Source organism: Cnephaeus nilssonii (assembly GCF_951640355.1).
Source record: "Cnephaeus nilssonii genome assembly, chromosome: 1".
In the NCBI taxonomy this organism is placed as follows: domain Eukaryota; kingdom Metazoa; phylum Chordata; class Mammalia; order Chiroptera; family Vespertilionidae; genus Cnephaeus; species Cnephaeus nilssonii.
The window spans coordinates 118,229,485-118,240,022 of NC_137072.1; the positions used below are offsets into that span (position 1 = coordinate 118,229,485).

General features: G+C 48.6%; 1 protein-coding gene across 1 annotated transcript; it reads left to right on the forward strand.

Moving 5' to 3' along the window:
- Positions 1 to 6,729: 6,729 nt before the first annotated feature.
- On the forward strand, positions 6,730 to 9,606 carry LOC307103028 (disintegrin and metalloproteinase domain-containing protein 21-like; the record flags this gene model as incomplete). Its single annotated transcript, XM_079776893.1, has 1 exon — positions 6,730 to 9,606. Exon 1 carries the CDS (start codon positions 7,246 to 7,248, stop codon positions 9,604 to 9,606), a length of 2,361 nt encoding a protein of 786 aa, XP_079633019.1. The 5' UTR covers positions 6,730 to 7,245.
- Between the last annotated feature and the right edge of the window lie 932 nt (positions 9,607 to 10,538).

The window sequence follows — 10,538 nt, forward strand, 5'->3', positions numbered from 1 at the left end:
TACCCCCTTTTGGTGTCTTTGTCCCCCAAATATGGATTATACTTCCAGACCGTTCTCAGGCTTTGTAAAAAGCCACACACAAGTGTTGGTGGTTGAGACCATACCTAAGGGCCTGGCGCCAGCGCTATAACCCCCCTCCAGGGGCTGTGTCATGGTTTATGGTGCTGTAAGATGGGAGCATTTAGGTAACAGGTCTTGCAAGACCAGTCGGTGGAGAAAGGGGCAGTGACTTAATTATAGGTCATCAAGAATGTACATTAGGAGAGGAACCAAGATGGCGGCAAAGTTAAACAACTAAACTGCCGCCTCGCACAACCATTTCAAAAATACAACTAAAAGACAAAAGTCTACCACCCAGAACCACGGGAAAGCTGGCTGAGTGGTAGATTTACAACTAAGAAGAGAAGGGAGCGCAAACGCTGGAGAGCTGAGGTATGCAGGCGCGCGCGTAGCCGGCTGGTGGCGGGCGACTGGGCGCGCGGCTTTTCTTCAAACCGAAGGGAGACAAACTCCCGATCACTCTGAACTCCAGTTTCTGGGGACACGCGGGGGACCCAGACGCCTACGGGGAGAAGCTGGACTCTCGGCCATCGGTCGGAGAGTGAGAGTGACTTTTTTGCAGAGGTGCGCCCAGCAATCAGGGTTCGCTGCGCTGGAGCGCGGGACACAGGGACTTGGAAACGCGGAAAGGCAGAGATGGCTGAAGGCAGCCATGGCCGTTGGCCACGCCTCAGCCTAGTGACGCCCTGAGACCCCGCCCCGCCCTGAGACCCCGCCCCGCACATTCTACAAACCTGCCCAGGCTCCACACAGCGGCTTTTACATATAAATGGCCTGTTCTGTGGCAGCTCAACCAAATTAACTGCAGCTCCAGTCAGACTGCTCCCAAACCACCCAAGCAAAGAGGAGAAAACTGTAGCTCTTGCTGTAGCTCCTGCTGGGAGGCCTCAGACCTGCACCCCATTGGAGATCCAGACACTAGGGTATCTAGTGGTCGGTGTGGACGACACCAGATTTCAACCACTCTCATAAGGGACACATTCAAGTGGCAGACTCAGTGAGCACCAAAGCCCTACTGTGTCTCCAGCACAGCAATTCTTCCGTTATAGACACAGCAGGTCCTCACAGCCAATTGGCCTGGAGGTCAATTCCTCCCAGTGTACCAACAGCAATCAGGGCTTTTAACTACACCAAGACTTTCCACTGAGCCCACAAAGGGGTGTACAAAGAGTGACCACCTAGAGTGATTGGGAAAGCTGAGCTACTGGCCCCTATAGGTCACTGACCACACAAAGCCACTCAATCAACACAGGGAGGCAGCCAAAATGCGGAGACACCGAAGTATGTCACGAGTAGGAGAGATGGAGGAAAGCAAACTAATGGACGACACAGTGTTCAGAACCACATTTATAAGGTTACTCAAGAATCTTCCAAAAACTGCTGAGAAACTTGAAGAGACCTTCAAGACCTTAATGAGAATACCAAAAAAAACGGAAAAGGACCAGTCAGAAATTATGCATACACTGTCTGAAATAAAGAATATACAGACACTCAACTGTAGATCACCGTACCCGAAGAGTCAAACCAAAGATCTGGAATATGAGGAAGAAAAAAACACCCAACCAGAGAGGCGGAAAGAAAGAAGAATCCAAAAGTGTGAGGATAGCGTAAGGAGCCTCTGGAATGGCTTTAAGCGTACTAATATCTGAATTTTTGGGGTGCCAGAAGAAGAGAGAGAGCAAGATACTGAAAACCTATTTGAAGAAATAATGACAGAAAACTTCCCCTACCTGGTGAAAGAGTTAGACTTACAAGTCCAGGAAGCGCACAGAACCCCAAACAAGAGGAATCCAAAGAGGACCACACCAAGACACATCATAATTAAAATGCCAAGTGCAAAAGACAAAGAGAGGATCTTACAAGCAGCAAGAGAAAAACAGTTAATTACCTACAAGGGAGCACCCATACGACTGTCAGCTGATTTCTCAACAGAAACTATGCAGGGCAGACGGGAGTGGCAAGAAATATTCAAAGAGATGAATAGCAAGAACCTACAACCAAGACTACTCTACCCAGCAAAGTTATCATTCAGAATTGAAGGGCAGATAAAGAGCTTCACAGATAAGAAAAAGCTAAAGGAGTTCATCACCATCAAACCAATATTATATGAAATGCTGAAAGGTATTCTTTAAGAAGAGGAAGAAGAAGAAAAAGATAAAGATAAAAAGTATGAACAACAAATACATATCTATCAACAAGTGAATCTAAAAGTGAAGTGAATTAAAAATCTGAGGAACAGAATAAATTGGTGAACATAATAGAATCAGAGGCATAGAATGGGAGTGGATTGATAATTCTCAGGGGGAAAGGGGTGTCTGTGTGGGGGGTACGGGAAGAGACTGGACAAAAATCATACACCTATGGATAAGGACAACAGGGGGGAGGTAAGGGCAGAGGGGGGGTTGGGAACCGGGTGGTGGGGAGATATGGGGGGAAAAAAGAAGAAACAATTGTAATAATCTGAACAATAAAGATTTATTTTAAAAAAAAGAATGTACATTAGATTGCTGGCACAGATGCAGATTGCTAGGCCCCTCCCCCACCCCCCAAATATCAGGGTTACATTGGACTTAGCCTTTTAGCCTTCTCACCCTGAGGGGTCCGGAAAAAGGGAAGCCACAAGTCACTCTGACATTTCACAGTTATGCACCCCCAGATGCAAAAAGACAATAGGCTCAGCCAAGATCAAAGTTGATTTTTGCCAAGGAACTAGCCTAGAACATGACCACCCACCATAAACTGCTCTCTAATCAAAGGTCTTCAATTTCAGACCATCCTCTGTGGTCCTCCCCCACCCCCATCCCTTCCTAAAAGACTACCATGCACTCCGCCCCCCTCCCCCTGCCCAGCCCCCAAGCCCGCCAGCCAGCATGTAGCCCCTTTCCAGTCCACACAGGCAATGTGGGCTGGGGATTTGCAAAGCACAAGATCATCTGGGACTCCATTGTTTTCTTTCTGCAACAAGGTTGTTGATCTTCCCAGGGTAGTAGTTCTCCAATACTCCCATGTCCCGGGCAGTGCAACTCTCAGCCAGGTGAGGATATGCATTCTCTAATAGAACAGAACAATCCCAGTTCACAGAGCAGGATTACCATTTCTTCCCCTAGCAAAAGAGGGGGGAAAGTGGATGTGGGCTCCCTGAGAGAGGCTGGGTGGGGGTGGGGACAGGGGATCTGAACGTGGTTGTTCCCAGGAGTGCCTGATTCCCCTAACCTGAATACAGAAAACCTCAGGAGTGTTAGGTTTGATGGAGAAATTGAATCAATACCCCTCCCCCGGGAACTGGCTTTTTAGGTCATTTCACTATGGATATTCCCTTTGCTGAGGCCACATTTCACTTGTGCTGACCACGTCCATTCTCTCCCCTCCGGGTATGCATAAAGAAGTCTTCGGCCCCCAAAAAGCCCGCAAAAGTCCTTTAACGGCCGCTGACTGCTGTCACTGGGTGCTGGCACCACACAGGCTCAGCCACGTGGTGTGCGGATGACCAAATAAATCCCTCCCCACTCTGGTCTCCTGTGTTCCTCCTTTGGCTCCTTTGGCGACCTAACAAGGAGCAGCACACAGCACTCCTCGTCCCTCCCTGGGTCCCAGCTATCCTTTGTTACCATGTGGGCCACCCCCAAGTTGCGGGATGTCTTGCCCCAAACAGGGACACTTCCCCAAAGGGCCACAAAGCCCCACATGAGGACTCTACATGGTGTGTGTTGTAGATGGTGGATGGGCACCCGGCGTCTGACCTGTGGAGTCAGATCAAAGCTGGGGTCAGCAACCTTGGTACTTGGGTTCTGTCTGGGAAAGAATTCAGAGCCATGACCCAAACTGTAAGAGAAAATTTATCTGGCAAATCACAGAGGGAGAGGAAGTAATGGCTAGAAGAAATGGGATTAGCAAACAAGTTATGAATGCAAAGAAACAGCCCTTGGAGCTTGGGAGTGAGGAAGATGATGGTAACACGCCTGGGGCAGGGAGGGGAGGGGAGGGGAAAGGCAGGGGTTGTCCTGGGAAGAGAGTGAAACAAAAATGCTGTGGTGGTCGGTCAGAGTGCTTTGTCTCACAAAGCTGAAGATTGGATTCAAAGACAAAAACGGTGGGTGGAAACCAACCTTTTGGGGGGATTGTGGGAGCACTTACTCTTCGATCTTGCTTGACCATGCCAACTGTTGGGAGCACTGGTCCTCATTAGACAGAGAAGACATGAGAAGTCGTAGGCACATACAGGAGAGACTATTGTAGATCAAGCAGCCATTGCTACTCTAGGAGCCATTAGACAAAGTAGTTCTTCAAAATAGCCCCACAAGAGCAGCTGTAGAAAGCGGCCCATTGCCAGCTGGTCAGTAGAAGCGTATATAGACGCTCAAACAGAAGAGGCCTCATGCCAACTAGTGACACACGATCAAACAGAAGAGGCCTTGTGCCAATTCGTGATGCTTGTGCTACATTAACATAAACAGGTTACATCTGTTAACATAACGTCAACGAAAAAACCCATTGAGACCTGTAAAGAATTTTTGTGAGTTTATTGGAGCCAAACTGTGGACATGTGCCAGGAAGCAGAAACTCAACGAATTGAGATAATGTTCTGGAGATTGGCGGGTTACATCTGTATTTATACATTGCAATCAAAGGAGGGACGTAGGTGGGTTACATGAAATCCACTGGTGATAGATGAAGGAGGTGGGAGAAAGCAGAGCTGGGGAATCCCCTGGGATTGGATAAAAAGTGAAATGATGGACACATACTTAGGTGGGTGCAGAAACAATTAACATGATAATGAAGGAATTTGTGGTATCTGTCCTGTGCCCAGCACATTTGGTTGTGCCTATGGGGTCCAGAAAAAGGGAGATTACCAAGTCACCCAGACATTTCAAGGGCCTGTTATTGTAGAGGCAAAAAGACAGATAGATAGGCTCAGTTAAGGTAAAGGTTGACCTTGTCAATGAAGATACCGGCCTAGGACATAACTACCTACCCACCATAACTGCTTTTAGTTAAAGTTTAATTTCAGACCATCCTTTGTGGCTACTTTAGGTCTCAGAGGTTGTAAGACTGCCATGCAGGCCTCCCCTGAGATTGTCAGGTTAGCATGTGGCCCCTTTCGACCACAACAGGTTTCCATGGTTTTTTTGTTTGTTTTGTTTTTAATTTATTTATTGATTAAGGTATCACATATTTGTTCTCATCCCCCCATTCCCATCCCACACCCCTCCCCACACATGCCCCCACCCCCCTGTTGTCCTTAACCACTGGTTAGGCTCATATGCTTGCACACAAGTCCTTTGGTTGATCTCTCCCCTTTACCCCCACCCTTCCCTACCCTCCCTCTGAGGCCCGACAGTCTGATCCATGCCTCCATGTTTCTGGGTCTGCTCTTGTTCATCAGTCTATGTTGTTCATTATTTCCCCTAGATGAGTGAGATCATGTGCTATTAGAAATACACTTCTAAGAACCGAAAATGAGACAAGCAATCATGGTTATGCTGACAGGCAAATGAATCAGTCTGTAGTGAGTTTCTTTCTGGGCCAACAGTTCTTTTGAGACCCAATTTCAATGTCCAACAGTTCCTTATGTGTACATGTCAGCACCGACATTACAGTTCTGGATGGTGGACAAATGGTGGTAATGCAGGTCCAACTCTCTCTGGTTTGGTCCTGGGCAACCTGCAGTGATGCACAGCTGCTAACTGCTAGTATGGGAAGGCCACATCAGCGTCTTCCGTCTCTGGACTGCTTCTCTTCTGTCTTCATGGCTGGAGTAGTCCTGTCGATTCCTCTCTGTTGCTGGAATCCACATGGTCTCGGAGTTGTTTTCTGAAAATATACAAACGTATTCTCGACCAAAAGTTAATAAAGGAATATTTTCTATAAATTTGACTTGGGATCCTATTTCATTTTTTGCCCAAATGATTTTCCTCTGTCTTGTTTTGAAACCTTGTGTGTTTTTCATGGGTGTCTTGCTTTTAGCCTTACAATTAATTTTCTAAAGTATTAATTTTCTAGATGTAATTTACTTACAGGATATTTTTCCTTACATGATATTCCTCTACTATCCCCTCCTTTTTTGATTTAAATGTTAGGAGGCTTTTGAAAATTTTATAATGTAGTCTTGATGGCTTTTAAATTTTAATTTTTTGCACTATAATATTACTGTTTTAGGTTCATTACATAGTGCACAATTTTATCATGAGATGAAGTACCAGTAAAAATTTTAGTTAACACTTTAGGAACACCTTTTTGTCCAGTACAATTAATTTTTCTAGAATATTCGCTTGTTTCAACTAGCCAATTTAAATTTGCCTGAAAACTTGACTACTATTTTACTGTCAAATTTATTACTCTAACAACAATCTGATTTTACCCTGTAAATATTGGTGGAAGGGATTATTTGCCTTCTTGAGTAGGTCCTGAGCATTCCTGGTGGCAGGCTGGATTTAGATATCGTAAACCCACTTCCCCACACCATGGGTATAAGACAACTCAAACAATTCTTGTTGGAGTGAGAGGGCAGCTGCTGTAGGCCAAGTCTCTGTCGGTCACCTGGGTCCTGATCTGAGCTGGGCATGGGAAGCACGAAGCAGCCATGGGGGCAGGAGACCTCCCTCAGAGGGGCTAGGGTTTAGGCCTCTGCAATGTTGGGCGGGGGGGGGGGGGGGGGGTGAGGGTCTGTGCCCCACCTCTGTTGATACCAAAATTCTCTCCTGATGGCCCCTCGGAGACTGTGCCTGTCTTAGGTTGTTCCTTCCTTGAGGAATCTTACCCATCTCTGGCTAACCAGCAATGGTTTTTTACATTGACATTATCATAGATGCAAGAGGACAATAGGCTCAGTTAAAGTAAAGACTGACCTTTTTCAGGGAAGATGCTGGCCTAGAACATGACTATCTAGTATAAACTGCTTTTTAGTGAAAATGTTTTAAGTTCAGATCATCCTTTGTGGCTACTTTAGGTCACTGAGTTTGCCAGGCCGCCATGCAGGCCTCCCCTGAGCTAGTCAGGTTAGTATGTGACGGTCTTTCGTCCACAGTATGGAATATAACTTTGTTGTAATGACATAGCATGTGTGCAAGTAGCTACAGGGAAGCCTGACATGGATGCAATGGCACATGGTTCTGCTTCCTTCTCTTTTATTTCCACCTTAGCATTCACGAACAGGGTTCCCACCTCCCCCTCCTCAACCCCAGCTGAATGCACACCCAGCCCCACCCACTGCCACGCCTTGTCATTGTTGCCTCAGCTGACCCAGCCACTCTGCCCTTGGCAGGAAGTGGCCACTGCAGATGGTGGGGACCAGGTTTCACTGAGGACCCTCCCTCTCTCCGTTCCCATCCACGGTTCTCCCCCACCAAGGGCATGAGGCTGGCAGAGGGCCCGGTCACCCTCAGGACGCCCCTCTTGCTGCTTGGGCTCTGGGTGGTGCTGGGTCCCGCCCAGTGTTCTCAAGGTCGTCCCTCCTGGCGCTACATCTCCTCGGAGGTGGTGATTCCCAGGAAGGAGCTGCACCATGGCAAAGCCGTGCTGGCAGCAGGCTGGCTCTCCTACAGCCTGAGGTTCGGGGGCCAGAGACACGTCCTCCACATGCGGCGCAAGAGACTCTTTTGGCCTGGACAGCTGGTGGTGATGACTCAGGATGACCAGGGGGCCTTGCAGGTGGACTACCCCTTTTTCCCTCTCGACTGTTACTACCTGGGCTACCTGGAAGACGTCCCTCTCTCCATGGTCACCGTGGACACGTGCTATGGGGGCCTGGAAGGCATCATGAAGGTGGATGACCTGGCCTATGAAATCAAACCCCTCAAGGATTCCCAGAGGTTTGAGCACATCATTTCTCAGATCGTAGCCGACACTAACGCCACAGGACCCATGTCCACGCTGGGACACAAGGCTGAGAGGCACCCGCTATTCTCTGACCCGAACTCCAGTGCAGCCTCCAGGGTCAGCAGTAAGCTCTATCCATCCCACCTTGGTATTATGAAAGGCTGTGTTATGAGTGCCCATTCCACTTATACTCTGTACAACAATGTGTCACAGTGTGCCCAATTCCTGGTACATCTAGGTAGTTTAATAGACGCCATGTTGAGAGGTCTTAATATGAGGTTCTACATCAGCCTCATCATCATTTATAATAAGGGAGAGCCTGCAGACATGAGAAACTATGATGTGCCACAAGGTCCATATGCTCAGAATTATGCTAACAACATTTTCAAATATTTTCTTACATATCCATCCTTGATTGTGAACAGATATGGGCCCCATGAACTTAATCATGAGCCACAACTATACGGGATATGCAGTAGAACAAATCTCATCTTTCTGGGCCACCTATCCAGACATTATTTATTGTTATCAATTATAGCCTCCCACCAAATAGGGGTTCTTATCGGTTTGTGGTTAGATACGAGCGACTGTGTTTGCCAGAGAAGGGCCACCTGCATCATGTACACGTACCCTGTGTTGACAGATTCATTCAGTAACTGTTCCTTTCAACACACACAACACATACTTAATAATAATGTAGACCGATGCATCTTCAGAGAAATAGTGTATTCAAACAGTAGCCTGACACCCATTCGATGTGGAAACTCTGTGGTGGAAGACAAAGAGCAGTGTGACTGTGGGACCTTCAAGCAGTGTTACACCAACCCATGCTGCGAAAGTGACTGCCGCTTTACACCTGGGAGCATTTGTAACAGAGAATCATGCTGTGCAAACTGCACCTACACGCCCGCGGGGACGCTCTGCAGACCAATCCAGAACATCTGTGACCTTCCCGAGTACTGCAAGGGGAAGGACACGCGGTGTCCAAGTGATTTTTATCTGCAAGATGGAACCCCGTGCACCGAGGACGGCTACTGCTACCATGGCAATTGTACGGACCGCAGTATGCACTGCAAGGAGATCTTTGGGGAAGGGGCGCTGAGCGCTCCAGATGTCTGCTATGGCATAAATAGAAAGGGCCACCGATTTGGACACTGTAAAGTTACTGAGTTTTTCCATCCAGATCCTTGTGCGCAAGCTGACGTTAAGTGTGGACGCCTACAGTGTGTCAACGTCACTCATCTGCCTCGTTTGCAGGAACATGTGGGGTTCCATCACTCCATAGTAGGGGGGTTCTTGTGTTTTGGGGTGGGTGCACACCGTGCGACAGAAACAACTGATGTGGGTGCTGTGAGACCTGGTACCCCCTGTGGGGGTGGAAATTTCTGTCTTCAGGGCTTCTGCAATGCTACTCTGGCGGCCATAGACTACAACTGTCCCCCTTCGAAATGCAACTACAGGGGCGTGTGCAACAATAACAGGAACTGCCATTGCCATGTAGGCTTGGACCCTCCCCGGTGCATAAACAATGGAGCCGGAGGGAGTGTGGACAGTGGACCCCCTCCAAGAAGAACGCGGACAGTGAGGGAAAGTGGTATGTCAGTGGTGTATTTGAGAATCATTTTTGGTCGCTTGCTTGCCCTCTTGGCTGCACTCCTCTTCGGTGTAGCCACGAATGTGAGAACTCTCCAGACCACTACAGTCACTGAAGTGAACGTTCGTGGGAAGTAAACAACAAGTTAGCCTTCGGACCCCTGTACAAGTCAGGCAACATGAAGAAACACCTGCAAAAAGTCACCATATCCTGCTGGCAGAGCTCAAGCCCACATTTCTGAGCGGCTGCAGGGGTCCTGGCCCACATCCAGGGTGTGCACCGTGGATGTTTTCACACCACTCTCTCTGACAGCTTGCTTGCCAGCATCTGCAATAAAGCTTGAACACCTCACGTTAGTGTCCTGTGCAGTCCTTGTAGGTCTGTAAGAGCCCTGAGTGAGCCTGAGGCTCGGGCCTGGAGAGGAGACCTGGTCAGCAGCTGGCCTTGCGCTGTGGATGACTGTCCCAGGATTAGTGACAGTGGCCACAGGTTCCTTTAGGGCCAATTCTTGACAGTTCCCCCCAATTGTGCCCTTGAGCACTGAGTGTCCCTCAGTCCCTGGGTAAGGTCTCCTCTAAACTGCTTGGGTTCAGGGCAATGGCGTGCTCCTCCGCTCCCCATCCATGTCTGTTTCACACGGGGTTGGGGGAGGGTGGGTGTGGGCTGTGGGCTGACAGTGAGGGTTCCTTGTCTGCTAGTGACCCCTGAGCTCCATGAAGAGCACCCTTCCCTGTGTGGAGGCAGACCAGTGAGTGGCACTCAATCAGAAAGAAGAAGTGGCCCTCGTGATTCTGGCCTCAGAGGGAGAAGGCAAGCCGAGAGCAGGTAACCCTCGCCTTACTTGCTCCACCAGAACCATCCTCTTGGCTTCTGTAATCTCTCTAGCTTCTCGCATGATGCGTAGCCAACCGCCCAGGCTGCCACATGTGTGGAAAGCCCCCTGAATATCCGGAAGCTTATCATGTATGAAAAAAGGTCAGAACCCGGATGCAGGGCTCAGCCTCTGGAGAGAACTCCCCTGAGCCCACAGTGGTGCAAATAAGTCTTTTTCTGAACCTCCGAGTGCATT